Source organism: Misgurnus anguillicaudatus, chromosome 15 (genome assembly GCF_027580225.2).
Source record: "Misgurnus anguillicaudatus chromosome 15, ASM2758022v2, whole genome shotgun sequence".
NCBI lineage: Eukaryota > Metazoa > Chordata > Actinopteri > Cypriniformes > Cobitidae > Misgurnus > Misgurnus anguillicaudatus.
Window position 1 is genome coordinate 7715454 of NC_073351.2, and position 24581 is coordinate 7740034.

Sequence of the window (24581 nt, forward strand, 5' to 3'; positions counted from 1 at the left end):
AGGTATTCTGGTATTGCAAATAAACTTATATTTACTTTTCAGAAAATAGAAAAGAACTAAATGTCCCAAATGTAAGATTACCATTGTAAAACAATTGTGGAGTTTTCTGTGATAATGGCTCTTAATCGGTGGTCCCATGTCATACAAGTGAGAGAGGTTCAAAGACGACGTTTTCCTGGTCTTGGGACCAAAGACAGCCTACAACAGTTTTCTGACAGTGTCAGAAATTCAGCATGATCAACGCACATCAACGTGTTTGCTGCTACAACCTGCAGACCTGTATTTGTTACCCACTAGCGTAGGCTGATGACGTTGCGCTAACATGTGTCACTAGGTGTCTTCATCGTACAGTCTTCCAAATGCTTGTCGTAGCCAAGTTTAAACGATCCAGAACGCACAGTGTGATAAGGTAATAATCTCATAGGATTGCAAAAATCCTGCAGTGTATCCCGGGCTTAAAAGGTTGTGGAATGAAAGGTTTTCGGAACCCCTGCTTTACACAAAGTCTCATTTAAAGTTTATAAGACCTTTTGAAATACACAGAAACTAAACGAAACTGATGGGCAGACGAGGCGCCGGGATGACGGCTGGGCCAGAGCTGAATCCGCGCATCTCAACCGATCACAGGCTGGTTCATCCTGAAGTGCTGCATGAAGAAAAGAAAGAAAGAAAGAAGTTAGAACATTAAGGAAAATTATAATAATCCTCACAATCAATATTGGACTATGAACCCCAAGTTATTAACAATGCAATTAAATGCAAACAGACCTGTCAACCACCTAAATAATAGATGCTACCCCCATGATACATCAAGATTCTCACAATGTTTTATGTCTGGCTCAATACCACAGTTTTGGCTATTCATCATGTTCTGTATGGTAGTTATTTTGCACCAGTGACAGAAATTAACTTTTCATTAACATTTGCTAACTTATTTCCATAAAAATAGTTATGCACCACAGTTTAAATATTTCTTTATGAATACAAATATATAGAGGGGGATATATTATTATTTTGGAATGGGAATTCTTCACAAAAGTTGAATATTTTATGGTCTTGACATCATAGTTTATCATGTATCAAGCACAGTTCTAAAACTGTAGATTAAATAATAATGCAAATAATGGTTAGCGTATCATTCCAGTCCTATTTTATGGTGCATATAAACAAATGCAAGTCACCATAGTATAAGGTAGATATTATCAATGGGTAATAAGGTATTTAGCATTCGTTTTAAATCCTCTTTCATTTGTTGCATAGCCTACATTCAAACATGTGTTTGTTCTCATAGTCTTCAATTCACATTGTTTGATAAACATTGGATGTGGAACAAGTTGTTTTTCATATATATGGAAAATCAAATGTGACTCTTTTATTCATCTGAAAAATAATTTAATAATTAAAATAATGCACCACAATAAAACAAACTTTTAATTTCAGCATATTTTCAAATAATTCATTACCTTATCTACATGTGGGAAGAGACTCATAGGTGGAGGAAGACGTTTGTCCTGCACTTTTCAGAGCTGGTGCACGTGGATTGTGGTGGGCTAGTGACAGAATGAAGATCATCAGTTTAAAATCTGACTTATAACCAAAGATTGCATTAAACTTTCTTAATGTTTGTCATTTTGACAGATAAGGGCTGTAAGAAAATGGTCATAATCATTTATAATATAATAATATGAGCCACACAATTACAACTGAACTCAATCAACCATTTTAATCTGTCTGAACTCAAATCTTGTGGTCTACATGGACATAAAGTTGGTGTTTATCTGTAGTTGCAGTTGTCATTAGATTTCACAACTGTCCTGGAAAAATGACTTCTTGCGCTCACTGTAACTTGAAACACAGACTAAACAAAGACATTGAGTAAGTTTACTTGCACATAATAAGAGGACGACTATCAAAAATCAGCTTATTATAGAAACACTTTCAAGGGTTTTCATTTACTTCCATTTGTGATGTTTATCTTTTACAGATGGAGACATGTGCACATAAACAGAACACCAAAAAAGCCGGTTAAGGTGTTTACATGCAACGTAAAATCATGTAAAAAAGGCATCGGGGTAAAAAGCAAAAAAACTTGCCGATAATTTTTTGCCATTTATGGGCTTTACCGTATAAAAGAAACCTATTTTATGTGTTTAAATGACTTAACACGTTTAGATTGTGCATGTTTGTGTGCACCAAGATTACAAATATTTGGTTAACATGACCACTCGTGGTGGCCTTCATTCAGAGGATGGAGAAAATTGTCAGGCACCAGAGCCAGCCAACAGGTGGACTAAACATCAAGCAGAATTCTGCACAATTCAAGCGGTATAAAATACATTGACTTCCTATGACTTACTGCTTTCATATTCAGATTAATGACTTGAATTCTTTCAGAATTAAGACCTTTCAGATAATCTCAGCAGGAAAGCCCCAGCAGTAACTTTCTCCAAAGCAGATGAGCAATAAAATGTTTGATATGAACACAACTCTAACAATCAAGGTAAAAAGGATTAAATATTATGTTAAACATTAATATAGCATGCTGCTTATAGATAGTGAGAAAGATAATCTATGTGATCTACCATTCATATCCTGCAAAGAATTTAACAGTACCTCTGAACGTATATGTATAATATATAATTTATTCATAATAATTGTTCATAATATTTAATAATTATGAAATAAATATTTATAAATGAATTAATTGTGTTTGTAATGTTTATACATTACCTGTTTTTAGGTGAGCAGATTATCCATGAGTGGACGCCATGCAAAAAAATAGCCTCAAAGTCTTTTTAGGCTCTGTAGAAATTGTAATCTGCATGTTTCTGAGCACGTTTAACAGGACAGACTTAATATTAAACAGAAAAACAAATCAGTGTTAAACAAACAAATTTCAGTCTGATTAAATATGTTTTTCATTTTCAATCAATATAAAAAGAATAAACGCAAAAACAATGTCATTGCAGTATATGTGTAAATTGACATGTATCATTTATTAAGTAGGGATGCGACAATAAATGCTGCTATACAGTAATAATACCTGGCCAATAACTATTCTGATTCGCACAGCTGATAGAGAATATGCACAGCTATTTCATGTACTACGGCTTTTAATCAGTAAGTCCTTATCGATCTGAAATCACTATTAGTTTGAGTCGTTATGCATTTGAAAAAGCAACACTGGTCAAACATAATCATTACACATATTATTTATTATCAACAAAATACCTGAAAAGATTCGAAGAACAGCAAAATATAAACGTATGCTTTGGTTATTTTCTGGTGCTGCGTGTGTAATGGTTCTTCGTCTGCAGCGCATTGAGTTTCTGCACGAGATCGAGCGCCCTCTGGGTTTTGGGCGGTGGTTCTTAAACTTTTTTAAGCTGCTGGCAAATCGAGTACAAGTTTATTAATGTGATGTTTTATAGAATTTGGCTAAAACATCGCTACTGGCAACGAGATTTTCTAACACTGAAGTACTGTAAAATACGACGGTGCCACAAAAAAACTGTATTCAACGTCACGCGGCGTTGCGCAGACTGTCGGTGTATGACATCAAAGTACCGCGAGATTCGATAACGTTTAAAGAAGCTGTCTGCTCTCACGGTAATTTGTTCTCAGAAGAGACCTCTATTGTTGCCTGCCCAAAAATTCAGTTTAAATCAGGGATTATTACGTTCCTTATAGCAGATGTATTCAGATTATTGTCTGTATAACAATGGCATAGTCTCTAATAAAAAAAAACTGTCGATCATATTCGGTGTCAAATAGGGTGTGTTTATGTAGAAAATAGGGTTAAAAAAATTAACTAGTAGGATCATATCTGTTATTCCGTTTATGCACCTGTTGCTGAATGTAATACCAGCACAGATCGCAGGGTGGCGTGAATTCACCACCAGCACATAAGTGACTGACTGTAAATAAAATATCGTCCTGTGGGAGAAGTTGACAAAGAGAGCGTGCATCTCTCTTTGGACTATTCATAACATTTATTCGTCGACATTTTGGTTTCAGATCAGCTCTAGAGACACGGATTCGTTGGACGGAAAGGGTAAGTGACCTTGAGGATTTTAAGATCGTGCTGTTTTGCTCACATGATGCTCAAAAATGTGTCTGGCTCATATCAGCGTGCCCCAGCAAAGTTAGCCAGTGGTGCGCGTGAAGGGCCCATGTGTTCTTGCAATAAAGCCTTGATTCTGTTAAATCGAGGTTTCCTAGTGTAGACAACCGTGAATGTTTGGACATGGATTTTTTGTATATTTTAATTCTTATTTATTATTATTTTTTAACGCAGCAGCATGATGTTTTGTGACATGTATTTGGTCTGCTTTCATTATAAACGCTTCAGATTCAGTCTATCAATATGTGTTCAAATGTCTATGCTATGCAAAGTTAAAAATGTAAATGATCTTCTTTATGGAAAATCAAACTATTAACACATTCAATTTGTTTTGCTATACAACGTATAATGAAGTAATGATAAATGTAAACCGTAATGTCATGCTTTGCGATGGACCCTGTTTATGTTTATAGTGGCTGTGATAAATAACATCTTCTCATAAAGGACACAGTAAAGAATGCTGCTCTTCAATTGCAGTTCGTGTCGCGAGGTTTCCGCGCGCATTCCACTGAGCGTTGCCGAGGTAACAGTCATGACAGCGCGCGCTCGAAGAACTTTTACACGTAATGTTTAACACATACCACACATTAGATCTTATACACACATTAAACTTTAACAACTGTAGAACAGGTGAAACACTATGTGCTGCTATTTATATCGTTTATTGATTATTATTGTAGTGTTACTGCATACATAAGACTATTAAATTGGTACACCTTGTAGACCACTGTGATTACGCATGTAGTTTATGTATGCATAAAATGTCGTAATAGTGTCCCACCTACATTGATGATTTTTATTGCAGAGCTGAACATATTTCATGTAGCACATGGTGAGAGTTGTCTTGTTACATTCAGGGGAATTACAGACAGGCCATTTCTCTAGGTCTCTCTGCGATGTGTGCATGTAGTATAGTGTCTTTACTTCAGCTGTAGTATCTGACCGTGTCCTGGATTCATTCACTCTTGCACAGCAGCTGCAGTACTGTACATTATCAATAATGCAACATCTTCTTGTTGCAAAGTGCAGCCAGCTATTCATGCAAATATTACAGCCTTTAATATTTGCATATTTAGTAAATCAGTTTCTTGCTGGTTTTTATTCAGTGCACGTTTTAGCAGCGTGCATAATGAATAACACAATTCTCTTATGCCCCTGTGTGTGACCCAGTTTTCAGCAAAAACTTAATATCATTATGAATGCTGTTGTTTTCAGTGTAATATCAAAATTAAGGAATAATGTAGATTTGGTTAAAATAAATGAAAGCTAAGAATTTTTGCAGTGTGACATTATTGCCATACCCCAACCCAATTTTACTTTTAGATTATGTCTCTCACAGTGGACATGCACATACGATGACAATTTCAGACCCCTCCATTATTTCTAAGTGGGAGAACTTGCAAAATAGCAGGGTCTTCAAATACTTATTTTCCTCACTGTATATATAAAAAAAGTATGAAGATGTGTTGTACCGCTCCAGGGGCCTCATTTATCAACATTGCGTAGAAAATGTTCTATATTTGTACCTACGAATGAAATTTAGAATGTGCCTAAGTACAAAAAAATCGGGATTTATCAAACTTGCGCTCGTGTTTCGTACGCACATCCGTAAGTAATCCTTGATGATAAATCCCACTTGTTCTTAAGCACCATGCTCGTGCACGTTGATGGTCATTTGCATTCCGAAACACCTCGAATGAAGCATATATGGTGACAACACGTCCCGTTATAAGTCACGTGGTTGTGCTTTTTCCCTCACTGCAAAAATGGCAAAGAGCGAAAAAGAGGAACTTTACAGACACAGAAATTGAGTTACTGGTGGATGAGTTTGAATCCAAATAACACATACTGTTTGGTTCACTTAGTGCGGGAGAAATGACTAACAAAAGAAAACAAATCTGCATGGGAATATGTTACCAGTGAGTTTAATTCCGTTGTGTATAAGAGCACTTCTAGAGATAGAGGGTGGTTTGACATTGGATTATCAGCCAAAAAAATAAAAAAGATAACGCGTCGCAGCACACCGACGTGGGATCGGTGCAGCTGGGGGGGGACAGACGTCTTTCCACCTTGGACAGCAGCATATATAACCAGCATCATTGGCGCGATCTTTGAAAACGCGCTACCGGCGGAATGGATTATTTGCCAAGTCTTCCAATAACGCAAGGATAAGCCATTGCACTGTGTCAAGCATTTGTCGGAGACTTCATTTATACAAATCACATGTAGAGCTTTCACAGATACAGATACATATCACAAATAAATCATTATACTTATTTGCTGTTACCATACTGACATTAATCATTTTTAACACCTGCTTGTGGGTAAAAAATAGACACTTCTTTACTCACTGGAACAGGGTCCTATGTAGTATCACTATTCTACCACTAGATGCTCTGCGTACGCATACTCAGAGGTGTGCGTATATTTACACACATTTCTACGTATAAGTGCAATTTGATAAATTCCATACTTTGCGTAAAACTGTTCCTACGCACACTTTACGCACACTTCTGTGCGTACGCACGTTTGATAAATGAGGCCCCAGGTGTCCACATACAGCGATGATGATTTTGTACTTCATTGTTTCGTATTTCTGCCCTGCTTGCTACGTTGTAATCACAACACTACTACAGCAAGCTCCTGATTGGTTGCGCAAATCATGCATTACGTGCGTCAAACACCCGAAACGCTCATTTTGCACCGCGTCATTCGCGCAGCAGGATGTCTTTCGCATCTTTGCCTTGACTTAACATGTAAATCACTTGCACTTAAGCTTCATTCGTGTCTTGTGTGAACGCACCATAACAATAACCTCGTTCAATCACCTAGTGCAAGGAAATGTCAGAGCCGCATGCATTACAAGCGAGGAAGAGTACGAGTCATGCACATTACAAATGCAAAAAGGAGTCCATGACACATGCGTTTATGTCCGAGCAAGTGTCCAAGACTAGGGGTGTGCAAGATATATAGTTTGCGATAAAATCCTTGTTGTAGTTTTAACGATGTGCAAAATTATAATATCAAGTATATCACAATTTGCATGCGCTTTTATAGTGTGATGTAGCAACACCTGATATCGGCAAAATCATAGGTATTATCCATATATGAATTCTTTTCCCAATATCGCACACCCCTATCCAAAACGCGCACATTATGCATGCGTTACAAGCTCTCTCGCGAAAAGTGAGGAAAAGCACGCAATGCGCTTTGTGAAACGATGATGATAATAATAATAATTTTAAACTATAAATAGCCAAACATGACAACTATCGTCACGAAGACCCGCTATCGGCCATATGTCTGACTAACGTCGATAGTATCATCTATCGTCACAACCCTAGTGTGTATGCTATTTGGTTAGGTATAATCATTAGTTGAAGAGAATAAACTGTAATCATCTCCCTCTTTTCATGAAACACTTTAAATCCTGATCAACCAGAACATTATAAGCAGTTTGTCCAGCCAGGTTGGAGATTTGCTGTAAACATTTACAGCTTGCAACATCTGACCGTGAGTGGTATCATTTCAAGGGCATTTATCTGGCTGGCCTCATTGTTTTGATTGTGATGGTAGAGGAATGTATGAATGGTCCTAGTTTGGTCCCACCCTCATCTCAGTCACACAAAGCCTCTCTTTGACCATGAGTCTGGAGGGAAACCCACTCCCACCATGTCTGGGACGGCATACACAAGCCGTGTGATGTGAACAAACTCTGTGTGACTGTGGAGAGAGAGAGAGGGTGAAACAGAGAGCAGGTATGCTGTCTATCATTATATCTGTGATTATAAAGATCTTCTGTTAGTATTTGGCAGACTGGATGTCTCCACGAGGGATGCTTTGGTCAACAGGTGCCCATTGTATAAGTAAAGTAGGGGACAGAAACAAGAATACTCTCTCCTAAAGAAAAGGACTGGTTAGATTCACATCTGTAGTTTTTATATATAAAGTCCATGGCCATTAATGTGACATGATCTTTACTTATGTATTTTCTTCAAACTTACACAGATGCTTTCCTTTGGGTTTTAATGACTGATGGATCTGATGGAGGTTTAAAGGAGAGTTTAGAATGAAGCTACAGATGGCTACAGAACTTAAACTTTACTCTGCATGCAAAAAATAACCTTTAAAGAGGTAAAATTGGTCTGAAAGGCTGTTGTATGTAGGGTGTTGTATTGGATCTTTAAACGTATAAGTGCATGTGTATGTGCATTCATGCATGTCTATGAGAGTGTGTTTTTTAAGATCAACATTCCAGAGATTGTTGAGCTGTAACCTGGAGATTCATTGTATAAGGATGATTGTTAAAGAGCCCAGAACAAATGACCTGCTGCCTGCACTAGTGTTGGGCGATATGCCCTATTTTCAGATCGTCAGCCTGTGAGATCGGCGATACACGATATTATCGGGGGGCGGGGCAGTAGTTTACTCATTTTTTTATATGTTAATTTTTTACTCATTATAACAAGTCACTAGATGGGTGGACAAAAAAAACAAGGGCAACACCGTCATGACAGCAACTTTCTTATACCTGATGCCATTAATGCGAGCGCGTCATTAAAACCCTATCATGATTACTGTAAAAACATGCATCTGCGCACGCACACACACGTGCGCGCACATACAAACAATTCAATGCATTGTGCTGTTGCAGAAGACTACACGTGTCAAGCAGTGGTGCTCTCATGAGGTGCCTTTTTAAACGCATCGGTCCAGCGGAACGCGATCATATTTTAAACACAATCATATATTAAACACGAGGGACGTGTTGCTACAACTCCTTGAAATGCATATCATAAACAGGATTAATACCCAAGTTAGTGATCTGACTTCGGACAGAGCGCAGCTTTCTGCACGTACGCGAGAGTGAGAGAGAGGCGATATGCAGCGGGTCATATTTTAAACAAAAAGTAAGTTTGCCTCAGCTCGCATGAAACGCATTAAACTGAACAAATACATAAGGATTACTGCTTTAGTTTATGTTTAGACTGCGGACAGACGCGAGAGCACGTGCATGAGACAGAGAGAAGCGCAGCTGCTCATGACGCGGCGCGCTGGATTTTAGTGGTAGAAGGAGACCAAGACGCGCGCATTAAGTGCAGGTACGTGCAAGAAGGAATTCTCTCTTTACAAGCTCTCCACGTAAAGTGAAGCCCACAAACCCTCATGTGAGGAAAAGCATGCATTGTGGGTGTTAATATAAAACTATGATGATAATAATAATACCCATTCGCCAACTATCGTCATGACAATCGCCATGAAAGCCTGCCATTGGCGATATGTCTGAAGATCGTCGATACACGATACTATCGTCTATCGGCACAACCCTAGCCTGCACAATGATGCTGTTTATCACAACAATATCCTGCTGGAAATTCAATGATAAATAAGTATTATTAGTGGATAATCTACTAAGTTAATACTTAACACATTTAAGTAAACTGACATTTCATATACTTACATCTAATAGATTTTTTTTATCTTTATGGGAACAAGCAAACCAAAACTCCAACAACTATTGAAACAATGTTTGGACGCGTACTGTATATTAACCAATACTTGCATTTATACAATGCATATATGAAGTTTCATTTCATAAAAATTGGAAGTTTTTCTGTAGCAAAACCAGAGTCCCATCCAGAAAATGAAGCATACAGTGGTGTAATATTTAGCAGATTTCACGTCCATGTTAACGTTCCTGTTACAGCATCTTAGCAATACTCAGTTCTGTATCCCATGAAGTAGGGGTGGGCGGTATGGCCAAAAATCCATTTCATGGAATAAGTCATTTTATTTGATTTTTACCATTTTGGAATCCATTCAGCTGATCTCTGGGTCTGGCGCTACCACTTTTAGCATAGCTTAGCATAATTCATTGAATCTGATTAGACCATTAGCATCGCGCCTACAAAATAACCAAAGAGTTTTGATATTTTTACTATTTAAAACTTGACTCTTCTGTAGTTACATTGTATACTAAGACCGACAGAAAATTAAAAGTGGCGATTTTCTAGGCAGATATGACTATGAACTATTGTCAGGATCCTGACAGAATCATGTCTAGAATTATACCTAGTATTTGTTACAGGGTCCTGGAAGTACTATTTTTTATGTTGGAGATGCGTGGTTTTAGTATTGGTTTATTCTGACCACGCATTTCCCGGGTCTCGTCACTTTTTCCCCGATCCCTTACTTGTAATGATTTCCAGGTGTATGTAATTTATTTTGTCCCTATTTAAAGTTCTTGTGCTTGACGTTCTTTGCTTGTGCGTTTGTCTTTCTTATTGTGAGTATTGTGTCCTGAAAGTATACTGTCTAGTTTATTGTTATTTAATAGAGTTTGTTTGTAAGTCGTTCTAGTTTAGTCAGTGTTTTGTTATCTTGTATTTGTGATGTTTTGCCTCGTCTTGGGTTTTGTTTTTCTGTTTTTGTGTCTTTAATTAAAGTCATCAGTGTTTTTTTGTATACATCCGTCTGCGCTTGGGTTCTTGTCTTGCCACTCCTGACAACTATACTCTCATTATGGGGTAATAATCAAGGACTTTGCTGGTGTAACATGGGTGCAGCAGGTGTAGTGATATTACGCAGTACCCGAAAATAGTAAGTAACCAAGGGGACTATTTTCAGGCCGTATGTAATATCACTACGCCTGCTGCAGCCATGTTACACCAGCAAAGTCCTTGATTATTACGCCAGAATGAGAGTATAGTTCCTAGACATATCTGCCTAGAAAGTTGCAGCTTTTAATTTTCTGTCGGTCTTAGTAACTCCAGTAACTGACGAGCGAAGGATGATGTGAACTCCACTGCTTTACTCCTGTTGGTAGTTGCTCTCGAAAATCGCTCATCATTTGCATAAATAGAGGCTGTATCCTAAACCGCCTACTTTCTATACTATAGTAGGCGAAAAGCAGTAGGCGAGTCGAGTAGTATGTCCAAATTCATAGTACTCTATAAACATTAGGCAAAAAGTACCCGGATGACCTACTACTTCCGACAAGATCCCGAAGTGTTCATTCAATGGAAATTGCGCTAGTTTATAGGGCTGTGTTGAAAAAATCGATTCACCGATTCTGAATCGATTTTCATATTAATTTCTAAAGATCAATCCGTAACTCAGAGGATCGATTTAATAATAATTTAAACTTGCGCACGCTTCATTGAATTAGGTTTGCCACGATTAGATCACTTGCCCACCGCAACACCGTCTTTCACCGTTGTTTTTGATATTTTCTTGTAATTAAATCATTTAGTTTCGTTAGAGAGAGTAAACACTAAGAACTGAATGTGTCTGCTGCCTTAATTCAGCGGAGCTGAACGTGTGTCACATCACAGAGCAGCAGGTGTCAGATTTAATTTTTTTTTGTCAGAGTGTGCGAGACAAGCTGACTGACCAGACGATGGCAGAAGCTGCGTGCTTTAGGGCTGAAACGATTAATCGAGTAACTCCGCCTCGAAGCCTCGTTAAATTCATATGACGTGCACTATACGTGCAGGAATCTGATTTGTACAGACCATTGTTCAATGTTGCAGAAGCACAACATAGCGCGTGATACATTTTGAATGCGGTTGGCGCGATGGCGGAGGGTAAAGATAAAAATAAACGGCAGAGAATGTCTAAAGTTTGGGATCATTACATTCTTAAAAAAGGAGAGAACAAGGTGCAATGTGTCTACTGCAAAGTCGACCTGGTATTCCACAGCAGCACGACTTCAATGATCCAGCATCTGAACCGAAAGCATCCACTTCATGCTGTTTCACCGAGCGTTGCTGAAACAAGGTAATGTAGTCTAAGCCTATACATTGATGTTTGCTGATTTTAATCCTATAATGTATTTGTAGCGATGTCGTGATGCGGTTTGACTAGATATGATGTTTAGCTTTGATGTTTTTAAGTAGTAAACGTATTCACGTTCAATTGCAAGAGACTATAGCCTAAAAAAAGAACCCCTTCACACACACACAACAATAATTTCAGAATTCATTCACTGTATACACCTGGAAGTGATGTTATGACGCAATTTTTTGAATGGATGCTTCACGTTAAATGCACCGCAATGCAAGTAATGCAAGCCAAATGCAGCGTGAAAATGATTGTATTTCTACCGTACCAACTGCAATGAAGCAACTGGTCTGACTGGGGTGTCACTCTTCCTATATTATTTGTTAGTAGCTTAATGGTAAATGCTGCAGGTGAAGAAATCATAAAACATAAAACAGATGTTTACTTTGATGTAAGGGCTAGATTACAGCATGAAACCTGTTGTACATATTAATAAATTAAATTGCTTTTCCTCTTTTTCTCCCTCTCAGCACTTCACAAATGAGTATGGACAACTTTGTTCGCCCAGCTCAGTCATGCACTGTTCAAGAGGCTGCGATTTTTACAGAGAGCATTTTGAACATGCTTGTGACCGATATGAGACCACTGTCCATGGTGGAAGACAAGGGATTTAGAGACATGATCTCAACTTTTAATCCTAAATACAACCTGCCATCAAGAACATATTTCACACAACTGATGGAGAAGAAACACAGAGACATCACAGAGAAATTAAAAGCTGTCCTAAAGCAAACAGAGTGTGTTGCTTTGACAACGGACATTTGGACCAGTGTGGCAACAGAGGCCTAGCTGGGGGTGACATGTCACTTCTTAGGGGAAGATTGGGAGATGAAGTCCCTCTCTCTAACCACAATGCCATTAGAAGAGAGACACACTGCAGCCAACATTGCAGACTGGCTAGAGGAGACAACTGCCAAATTTGAGATTCCACTTGTAAAGGTAAAGGCACATCAGTGGCACATCAGTGAGGAGTTGACACAGGTCCTTGGGCCATTTGAAGGAGCTACAGAGTTTCTTATTGGAGAACAGTATGTCAACCTCTCTGCTCTTCCACAGCTGGTCCAAAACCTTAAGTCCACACTGACTGCAGAACCCGAAACCGGACCAGTGAAGGCAATTCAGGCTTCTGCTGCAGAGCAGATCACAGAGAGGTGGCAAGGGCTGTATGAATTTCTACCTGATTCTCCCAACCCTGTCCTTCTGGCTGCTGCTTTGGACCCCAGGTTTAGAAAACTGAAGTTCTTGCCTGTGGAAGAGGTGTTGAAGGTCCAAACTACTATTCAATCAATGGCACTAGCTGCCAGAAAGGACTCAAAACAGACACATGTTAGGGTAGAGGAAGCCACTTCCACCACATCAGCTACACACACTACAGGTAGATCACATCAGAAAAGTATTCTGGGATCATCATCAGAGGATGAGGATGAAGGAGAGGATGAGCAGATTAACAGAGCAGTGCAGAGGGAGGTCTTGAAGTATTTTGGTGAACAGCCTATTTCCAAAAAGGATAATCCACTGCCATGGTGGAGAAAAAAATCAAGCAAGATATTCAACCTTGGCACAGCTGGCAAAGTCTTTCTTGGGGATCCCAGCAACATCAACACATTCAGAGCGCTTGTTCTTTGCTGCTGGGAACATTGCCTCAAAACGTAGGGCAAGCCTAAGTGCTGAGCATGTGGATATGTCGACATTTCTCCATTGCAACTATAAGCTGTTGTAAAATCTGAAATCTCTCTCTCTCACACACCTATTGTTAGGGGCCAAGCACTGAAGGTGCTGAGGCACCTATTGGAATTGTCACTATTATTATTCTTCCTCTTCTTCCCCAATGGGAGTCTATGGCAGCCCTATGAACCGTAAGTAGGAAAATTATGAAATTTGGCACAGTTGTAGTGGTGGTCTTAAAAAGTCATGTGACCAAAAATGGGGTCTCTAGTACTAACTCTATAGCGCCACCAGCAGTGCAAAAATTCAATGTTCAAATGGTTATAACTGCTGATCTGCTTGATCTATGAAAATTCTACTTAGTACACGTGATTGCTCTCCTCATGCTTATTGTTTTTAATACCTTACAGTAAGAGTCCACCCATTACAGTAGCGGCCATTTTGAAATGTATAGTATTTCGTTTTTTCGCTACTCCTCCTTCAAATTTGGTGCAATTGTTATGAATTTTGGCACAGTTGATCTTTGGAGTGAGCAGCACAGAAATTTTGATATTTATCTTTGTTCAAAAGTAATAAATGCGTGAACTTAACGAGGTTGACGCAAAAAATGGTTCTGAAGCTGTATCTCGGTCATTCTTTGATCAATCAAAATGAATTTTGGTAAACTTCATGTCGACCATGAACTGGGGGTCCATATCAAATTCGGTGACAGCGCCACCTATGGGTCATGAGATATGGAAAAAGGCTATTTTTGCCCATAACTACTGAATCGTTTGTCAGAAAATTATGATCGTGGTGTCTACGGAATCCTTGGCTCATGCCGCAACTGTGGATGTGTATTATGCCGGGTTTGACCAAACCGCCTGTCCTCCATTTTTTAATTTGTCATAAATTGCTATAACTTTTGAAGTATCGGATATATCGGCGCAAAAATCGGTAGGAAGCTTCGGCATGATGTCCTGAGGGTACCTGGGAAATCAGAGTACAGCGCCACCTAGGGGTTATAAACTATAACAGTTCTTATCGAACTGATTATAACTTCTGAATACTTTGTATGGCATGTAAGCTCTTTTCTGCTGCCCCTTGAACTGTGTCAACTGAGTGGCGCTAAATCACATGCATTGAGACTCTGAGTTCTTGGGTTTGAATCCCACCTGAGGCAAGTGTTAATTTCTTCTATTAAAGTTTTGTTCTTTGTCACCTATTCTTCTCGACCTGTCTGTAGTTCACATATGTTCTATTTTTGCCATGTTTTCTGTTGCTGCTCTTCACTGCTGTGGTTCTGCCCTGTTTGGCTTGATATTTTATATTCATTTATTTTTGTTCTCAGGTGGGTAATTTGCAGAAGGTGCAATCCTTTTTTTGTAATGTTGTATTAAGAAGACAAAACTAAGGCCAAATGGCCTTTACTATTTAAGTTTGTGTTCATTCATAGTTTTACATGTTATACACGTTTTACAGTACGTTGACTTAACTGTATTGTTATTATTATTGTTGGCACTGGCACTTATAAAGACTAAATGGGTTAAAATGGCAATAAATAGGCTTAGTTTTGGAGCTAAATGTTGAAGGTGGAATCAATGCCTGTTTTTTTTCTTTAGAAATAAAAGCCAAATGCTTGATCAATTTACAGCCACATCATTTTCATTATGCATTATTTGTTTTGGTTGTTTAAAAACATACACAAAAAATTATCAGATAAATCGATCGATTAAGTGCTAGATTAATCGATTACAAAAAGAATCGATAGCTGCAGCCCTAGCGTGCGTAATATTTTTTGTTATAATATACATATATGATGTTTAATATAAGCGAGATTGTTTTGTTGTTGTGTTTTTCATCAAGAAAAACAATAAACCCATCCTTCAAGCAGTGCTTTATGGAGAAGTAGCCGGTTGCTCTGCTTGGGACTGGTGGCGGGTTCTGTGATAATTACCTGCGCACATTGACTCAAGCACTTAATTAAACCAGCTGTTGCACTCGCATTGAACGCAAATTCATACGTGATTTAACGCAGCTTACGCAAGCGCTGCATTTAAACAGTTGCGTAATTCAAAAGTGAAAGTAAAATGCGCACGTCTGCATGCGCATTTATAAGCCCACCGGTGGGAAAATTCTGTCACCGCAGCAACCCTACATTGAATTCAAGCATGCGCGCGAGGTGGAAGGACGTTAAAACAATGAACATGGCGGTCAGTAACGTTAAGCAAGCGGTTGTTTTGAAAACTCCAGAAATCCAAATAGTATCAATATGTTGCATAACTACAGTCCAGTAATCAAGGTAACAATGCTTTTTTGAAAAAACACTAATCTAAATCTCGAAGATCAGATCGGATTGAATCGAATTAAATAATGAAAATCGATTCAAGATCTTGAGAATCAGAATCGAATCGATCCTTAAAATTTTAATCGAAACCCAGCCCTACTAGTTTAACCTCATTACAGCAGTTAACAACTAACTTGTTGTTACGACAACTAATGTCATGTGATGTTTCAACATGGCAAATGAGTATGTCCAAATTCATTCATACTATCCATATTCATACTATATAGAACAGGGGTGTCCAGACTTTTTTGTGTGGTGATCTACTTTTAAAATGATAAAGCCGACAAGATGTACCTGCTAAAAAACACAGTTACATTTTTAATGACAATTTAAAAGCGTATTAGGAATATACTGCATATCTCTACATTGAATTTAAGGCTGTCCCCATTAGGCTACTCCATTCTTTTTGAGGAGTTAAAAAAGTCATTGAGTAAAGACGCGAATGACGTCGGGCGCTTCTCCGCTCTCAACGTTCCTTCAAAGGCACGTGCTGCGGCTGGTGGCAAAAACCGCAAGGCGCTCAGCGCGCATAAACATATCTTAAACAGCGCGCAAACGCTCCCTGTCCATAGAATATCATTCAAAAAAGGCGCCTGCAACTGCCATAAACGCTTTTGGTGTGATTGGCCCCTCTCATAATGCCTATTTCGCCCTCTGTTTTCCGATGCTCATGGAGCATCATATACAGTTAACTTATGTGCGATCTACCGGCATTGCCTTTGTCGATCAACGTATTGGAAACCCCTGATATAGAACATACTGTTTTAACTGTTGATGAGTAACTTTATCTAATTCAGTACCTACTGTCACAGTATGTGATTTCAGACACAGCCATAAACTTTTCTTAACTTTTTTGCATCGCTGGACATGCCCATATGGTCACCAACAGTCACTTTCCCTTCGTGTCGACAGAAGTCGCCAAGCTTCTATTGAAATGAATGAGATGGCGTCGCTCTGCTACTGGTAGTTGTTGGTTGTCTGAATTAGGCGTAAGCGAGAAAGAGACCGGCGGTGGATTCACTGGCGCTTATTATGAAATTACAGAAAATATTTATAATTAATTTATTATGAGTGGATTATTTTACATGTTTTTCTGTCACCCTCAGTCTAAGAGGCTGTTTACACTTGGCATTAACATGTGTTTTCATCGATCGGATCACAAGTGGAAGACGTTAATGACAGGTGTAAACGGTGTTCAAAACGTTTTGAGCTCGTCCACTTTCGACCACTTTCGATCGGATCGCTTTGGAGTTGCGGAACGCACATGTGGTTGAATGCGTTCGAACAGCCACACGCGACCGCCTTCTCTCCGCCCATTTATCTAATCTTAGGTATTAAACACAAGTTTTACGTCTTTTTTGACTTCTGGCGTGAACATTCGGTGAACATCGCTATTTTTAGCCTTTCATTGATAAAACTAAGCGGCTGATCTCCGTAGTTTCGTTTTGAAAGCGTGTGAAAGTTGCGCGATCCTATTTCATCAATTGCGCTGAAAATTCAAAGAAAGCTCTTACATACTCATGTACAAAACACTGTGCAGCATGTTTACTTGCTAAACAAGCAGTGCACTCCGACATAAAATTAGTTTGCGTCCATATAAACTCATAATTACTCCCGCTCGGGTTTGAATGACAGCAGAGAGACTCGCCCACCATCTCACAGACCACCCCCTCATAGTATTCAGCACAGAAGCGGTCGAAAGTGGACAAAAGAGACGGATTTAAATACCAGGTGTAAACGTAATGTGTCTCTCTCATCCACTTGTGATCCGATCGATGAAAACACATCTTAATACCAAGTGTAAACAGCCCCTAACATGCGGGAGTGCCGAATTAGCCACGCCCACCTATTTACATTACGTAGGATGCACGGAATAGAAAAATCTGTTATGTCTAACATTTTATTTTACGGTAACAGAATATATCGTCATATCGCCCAGCCCTAACACGAAGTGCATCTGGTCTCTTCAGAGACTGTCACAAGGCTATTGGCAGACAGAGCCGTCTGATTGGCAGCTTTTGTGTTTACCGACTAATGCTTGAACAAACAAGAGGCCTAAGACTGGGATGTTGTCTGTTTTATTTTTGTGAACAGATCGTGATTCCGGGCTGAGGAGGACACTGAAGCATTGACTGTCCATCAAAGTCATCTTCAGGGGTGGAAATTCTTAACATAGTCCCGGGTGATGAGAAGGATCACTAAATGTGACTGTAAGACAATCAGACTACTTGTCTTATAAAATAATTGAAGTCTGTGTGAAATGGTTTGTGTAGGCTTTCCTCAGACATGACTGAAAACATCTGCTACAACGTTTTCATAGTTTTTTTTGCGACTAAAAGTGTGACATGTCACTTTTTAATAAATAACTACATTCCTGCGGGACGGATTTAACACATCACGGATTAACAGAGGATTAGCCTGCACTACAGGACCTCAGAGGGGAACACGGAGACAATTGTTTTTCTCAAATAAAACAGGAAATTTTAACAGCCTGGAATTCCATCCAGGTTCACTTTGGAGGCATAAGATGTATTTTTAAATTCATACACAGTATCTCAAGCAGTGGTCCTTTGCTATGATCCTCGGGGACTGCGGCAATCCATATTATGTATGTCACTCTTTTTATTCACACACCACGCAGATCCCAAAAGTTCCATAAAATGGCCAGCGTGCCTTCTCTGTGAACACAAACACAAAACTAAATTGTCTCTATAATGAGGTTTAAATGTATTTTCTTTCAATGTCTCACTCATACATGTTACTTCTTGTTTTTTATTCTCTCTTTCTCTGTTTTCTGGTTTTAGATTGTTTGTGTCCTGGCACACATGTGCCGGATGCATCCCCATCACTTTCAAGATGATGTCAGGTTGTCGTGGTAACACAGGGCAGCAGAGGCCGTCTGCCGAAGCTTGAGTCTGTCCCAGAATGCACCAGCTCTTTCGTCTAGTGTTGGGTCAGAGGGACCTGTCCCGTGCCGGAGATCTCTTCTCTTTGGATGACTGTGAGATTGAAGACTGTCTGTCTGAAGACCTGGAGGAAATCAAAATCATATCCTGCTCTCCAGTGAGTACAAACCACATTCACTTAAGCAATTTAATTTATTACTTAAACAGTACACTAAAACCATTAATATAGTTGATCCTGTCAGTTATTATTGATTAATGTATTATTAAAGGCAGGGTGCACGATATTTGAGAAACGCTTTGGAAGAGGAAGCCTGGCAGAGTACCAAAACACACTTGTAGCCAATCAGGTTGTGTATGTGTGGGGTGGGTCTATCAAAAGAAGGTCCAGATTCTTTTGGGGTAGGGGCGTGTTTATTTAGGTGATGTCAAATATCAACATTGGCTTTTAGAGATCATGCCCCACGCCTTAAATAATGTCACATATCTATCTTGTCAAGGTGTGCAAAAATGAGAAACGGCAATCACAGGATTGCTGTCATCAGATCTAATCTAGTTTGCACTGCCCCATCCTTCAATAACAGTCTATTAGCAGTCTGCTTTATGTTGTGGCATTTTTCACTAAACAATTTAAACAAAGTTAAAAAATTTACATTGTCTATATTTAGGACCTTTTTTTTTAGCTTTTTGAAGTTTATTTTAATAGCACATAAGCTGTCATTGACATTTGTGCTCACATTAAATCTATATTGCCTATAATGTTATATTTAATACAGCAATGAAAATTATCCTCTTATCAGAAAATTATTTTGCACTACAAACAATTAATTCAATAAATGACTTTTAATGGGGTATGAATTTCTGAAAGCTTTTTATTACACGTGTATGCACTTGGTGCTTTTATACAAAAAAGACTTACAGTGCATTCAAGCTACAGTATAGATTATTTTATCAGTATGTGTTTTTCTTAGGATCGAACCCATGACCTTTGTGCTGCTGATGCAATGATGTACTCATAAGCTGCATGAGCACTTGAATAATAAGACTAACAATTAGAAAAGTGACTTTATATTCTGTGGAGATACAATACTGTTAAAGTAAGGTTAGAGCGCATATGAAATGTTGTCAACAGTGCGAATCTGAATCATTTGAATAAGGTGACCCTTTATTTTCACACCTGCTGTATAATACATTTAAATGAGGTACCCTGATGCCAATGAGCACATGTGAAGCAGTTCATCTTATCCCAATGGACTTTCTTTGTTGATTCATCCAGATGGACTAGCTCTATATCCTTCTCTCTTGTCTAGTCTTAGTTTGGGAATCATACATTACGTTGTGTGTTCACCTTGCCAGCGAGGACATTGCAAACTTTTTGTATATTTACTATATTGTTTGCTTAATCATGTCCTCACTGATTTATTTATTTATTTTAATCAATAATTTATTGATTTTCTTGTAAACATGGATACCAGAAATTACAATAACAGTTTTATAGACTTAGGGCTAGATTTACTAAATGGGGCAAATTAGTGTTAGAACACAATTCCAAAAAAGATTGGAGTGGTAATATGTGCATGTTATTTATTAAAAAGGTGCAAATTAACACAGTCGCAACAGCTGATTTCCATAATGATCAACGCCGTCTACTGAGAGCAACACAAATTAGTTCAGGGTCGCAAATAAGCAGAGCTGATCTTGAGTTTAGCACCACGGACATTGCAGCGGAAAATTTGTGGTGTGTAATCCCAGATAATGAAGCCATAGTACACTGAAAAGAACTGGAGGACAAAAAAAATGAAGGTTTATAGACCGTTTCAGCAGTAACAACATAAACAAGCGGCTGCACGTAACTTCCGGTAAAATTCGCTAAGAATAAATAACAACAAAGTCCTTTAGACGTAGTTTATTTATATAACAAGCAAAAAAACAACACATAGATTACCTAGGAAACCAAAACATTTGTTATTTTCGACGAGGCATTTGTTCAAGAGATCAGTTTAACAACTAGTCAGACCTTAAAAAAAACGAAACCGGAAGTAAGGTTAGGATCCAGACGTGTATCACGTGCGTCCGATGAAACCGTCTATAAGAAGTATAGAAACGTCTAGTATTATGTGACTTCTCCTAGTGACTTCTCTTTTATTTACTTTTGCAAATAAGAAATAACATGGCTTTAGTAGGTCTCAAAATTAAAAATGGTTGAACCCAAAATGGCAGAAACAAAACCATTTAGTATTGTTTGTCCCAGTATGCCTCAAAGAATGTAACCAGCTCTCTCATGATTTTAGACTTATATTTGCAGTAGATTTAAGCAAAAAATCATATCTTGAGACTAGTGATAGACCGATATATCGGCCGGCCGATATATCGGGCCGATATTTGCGAGTTTTATGTGTATCGGCATCGGCCGATACATGGCTGCTGTGTTTGCCGATTTTTCCGGCATAATTTACAGACAGAGTGCTGGAACCCGCAAGCGATTGCAGGTCATGTGACTAAAAACAACCAACCTTTTCACGACAACATTGAAAGCTCGGCTTAACAGCTGATCATAGCTGAACCAAGTGGGGGTTTTTTCATCTCTATGGGGCGGTTTCCTGGACAGGGATTAGACTAGTCCTAGACTACAATAAACTGTGCAAACTAATAACATCTCTTTTTAACAACATGCCATTTTTTACATATTTTTTATGATGTAAATTGAGTGAGCAAAACCAGTATCGGCTCCAAATATCGGCTCAAGAAAATCGGGAGCCTGTATCGGTCATCGGCTAAGGCTGATGAAACAAAAATCGGTATCGGCATCGGCACTGAAAAATCCATATCGGTCGATCCCTACTTGAGACCACTGGGTGGTGCTATAATAATAATTTGTTACATATATATAGCGCTTTTCTGCAGCACTCAAAGCGCTTTACATATGAATGGGGGATTCTCCTCCACCACCACCACCAATGTCCATTATCTACCTGGATGTTGCGACGGCAGCCATATTGCGCCAGAACGCCCACCACACACCAGCTTATTAGTGGAGAGGAGACAGAGTGATATAGTGGATGATTGGTATATATGGCTATGATGAATCTGCACATGTAAGCTCAGGTCATGACTGTGATTACATGTACCAAGTGTCGTGTCAAAACGTGCAAGTTCATCGAAGAAACAGCCTTAAATCTGTTTTGGAGCGCTCTTTGTCAAATTCATTGATGCTGTATACAACAACAGATAAGACAATCAACACGAATTTCATAACTTTTTGCTGTGAGTGCCTCTAGATGCTACAAACCAAATGCGGCAAAAACTGTAGGAGGAGTTCGAAAAAGTAGGTTTTTAAAATGTTTCAAAATGGCTGACGCCAACAATGGCCGACCAAAAACGCATTTAGCATTTTTTAATTTGGTATACGTGAAGGAATCTAACAAGACCACGATCATAATTTTATACTTATATTGGCAGTAGATATAAGCAAAAGTAGCCATTTTTCATATCTTGAGACCACTAGGTGGCGCTATATGGAAACACACCTTCAAGTCATGACTGTGGTTACACGCATAGATATGTATAAAGGCTAGATGTGTTACGGCGGAGCCTCTAATGTCATCACCTGGCGGCCATCTTACCACAGGGTGCTCGCTCACTCGTAGCATTGAGTTTTAATGATGCAGGTACTTTTAAATGACCATTACTTGCTCAATTTTCTACCAATATTCAAACGGTTTTGTTTCTTACAAACGTTATTAATGTGGCTATAATCCTGGATGATTTAACATGTTTCATGAAAATATTTTTTTTTTTAGTTTAAGTATGCAGTGTTATAGGTACATATTTGACGTTTATAACACACCAAACCGTATGAAAATCTGTAGAAAATTAAGCATGTTATGGTCATTTAAAAGTACCTGCATCATTAAAACACAATGCTACGAGTGAGCGAGCGTCCTGTGGTAAGATGTCCGCCAAATGCGGACATTCCACTCAATTGGTCAGCAGCGCTGGCGAGACATCTAGCCTTTATACATATCTATGGTTACACGTACCAAGTGTCGCGTCAATACGCGAACGTTTTGCGAAGATACCCCCTTAAATCTGTTTTTGCATGCGTTACATCAAATTCGTTACCGCGGTATACAACAACAGATTGGTCAATTGACATGAATTCCAAAACTTTTTGCCTGGGGTGTCACTAGATGCTACAATACAGACTTTCACGCAAATCAGACAAAAGCTGTAGGAAGAGTTCAGAAAAGGGGGTTTTTGAAAAATTCTAAATAAATTCAAAATTGAAGGAAAATCTGATCGACTTAAGCCAAGGTTTCAAAGGAAAAAATAATTATTTTTTTTTAATTGAACTTGGTCATTTTGGACTGTTGGTGACGCTGAAGTGACATAGAGACTTCAAATTTGATGTGGTAACATTTAGACAGTCCTCTATCTATGTAGCCTGGCTCCGCCCTCCTACGTTCTTCCGCTTAATTTTCATTTAGCTTCAGAACAACGTCTGGGACTGCTCTGTAGAGTTTTGTTTTCTCCTGCAAAAATCTGCAGGTCCAATTAGCGAACAGCGGGGAGTGGCTAAGAACACAGACGTTGAGGTCGTTCCCCAGACTGAGTGATATACGTCACGACCAAACGTTAGCGATTGGTTATGGCAGATTCAGAGTGACTCTGGGCAGATCCAATAGTTTTAAACTTCAACAGAGGACCCTCCTTAATGGAAGTAACGCTTTGCAATGGAGCATGGCCAGACTCTCTGTACAAATGAAATGAATGTACGAGAGTCTGGTTGCACCAGGCTACTATCTATGTGCCAAATGTCATCATTTTCCTTTGTACGCTTCTATGGGCTACCATAGATGCAGTGACAGAAGAAGTGAATATTAATAAGAAAACTAACAGTTACAATAGGGCTTGACCCCTAATAACATAGAGAAAAGAAAGAAATAAAGAAACTGAGAAAGATTTTGATATATATGCATAAAGTGAGAACTATATACATACTGTCAGAGATAAATGACATACAAGAATATAGTGTCTAAGTAGCTGAAAGACCTCACTGATTTATGATGTGGTTTCCTGCAGGACTACCTGACCAATGACAACGATCAGGCGGTGGTGGAGATCTGCATCACTCGCATCACTACAGCCATCAGGGAGACAGGTTCAATCGAGAGGCATGGAGCAGCTCTCGTGTCACTGTGGGAGTCGTGTCTCGAGCATAACCTCCAGCCACAGGGTAAAGATGAAGACACACCGCATGCCAAGATCGCCTCTGACATCACCAGCTGCATACTGCAGGTGCAAGTAGTGGCCACACAGAATACTTACTTGCTTTTTCCTCACAGCCTCCTTAAAGCCCAAAGATCTGTGAAGCTATGTTCAATGAATGATTGCACATGTCACTGCATTACATTACGCAACTTTTAATTTTCCGTCAGTCTTAGTACACAGTGTAACTACAGAAGAGTCAAGTTTTAAATAGGAAAAATATTGAAACTCTTTGGTTATTTTTGAGCGCGATGCTAGTAGTCTAATCTGAGTCAATGGATTATGCTAAACTATGCCAAAAGTGATACCGCCAAACCGGGAGATCAGACCCGGTTAAAATCAGTTGTCTAACTCTAGGGGAGCTGGAAAATGATCATATTTCCAAAAAAGTGGAGTGTCCCTTTAAGAAGGTTTTTTGATAGACATGTTACATAATTCAATTCTCCTCCATAGA

At 38.9% G+C, this 24581-nt stretch overlaps 1 protein-coding gene and 1 long non-coding RNA gene across 5 annotated transcripts in view; one reads left to right on the top strand and one right to left on the bottom strand.

Moving 5' to 3' along the window:
- Window positions 1–580: 580 nt before the first annotated feature.
- On the bottom strand, window positions 581–3722 carry LOC141349688 (uncharacterized). 2 transcript variants are annotated; one of them, XR_012357650.1, is made up of 4 exons: window positions 3232–3722; window positions 2731–2851; window positions 1464–1550; window positions 581–646 (listed from the first exon to the last, which is right to left on the bottom strand). It is a non-coding gene; the product is annotated as an uncharacterized lncRNA (long non-coding RNA). The 2 variants fall into 2 exon arrangements; XR_012357649.1 differs by having other exon boundaries at window positions 2731–3722.
- Window positions 3723–3808: 86 nt separating this feature from the next.
- veph1 (ventricular zone expressed PH domain-containing 1) overlaps window positions 3809–24581 on the top strand; it is a 158799-nt gene continuing 138026 nt past the window's right edge. The window contains exons 1-4 of one of the 3 annotated variants that reach the window (XM_055173536.2): window positions 3809–4054; window positions 18051–18166; window positions 18761–19019; window positions 23942–24157. In XM_055173536.2, coding sequence (XP_055029511.2) covers window positions 18882–19019; window positions 23942–24157 — 354 coding nt within the window. In that variant the 5' untranslated portion in view covers window positions 3809–4054; window positions 18051–18166; window positions 18761–18881. Of the gene's footprint in view, window positions 4055–18050; window positions 18167–18760; window positions 19020–23941; window positions 24158–24581 lie in introns of those variants that run through there. The other 2 variants (XM_055173537.2, XM_055173538.2) reach the window with 2 other exon arrangements.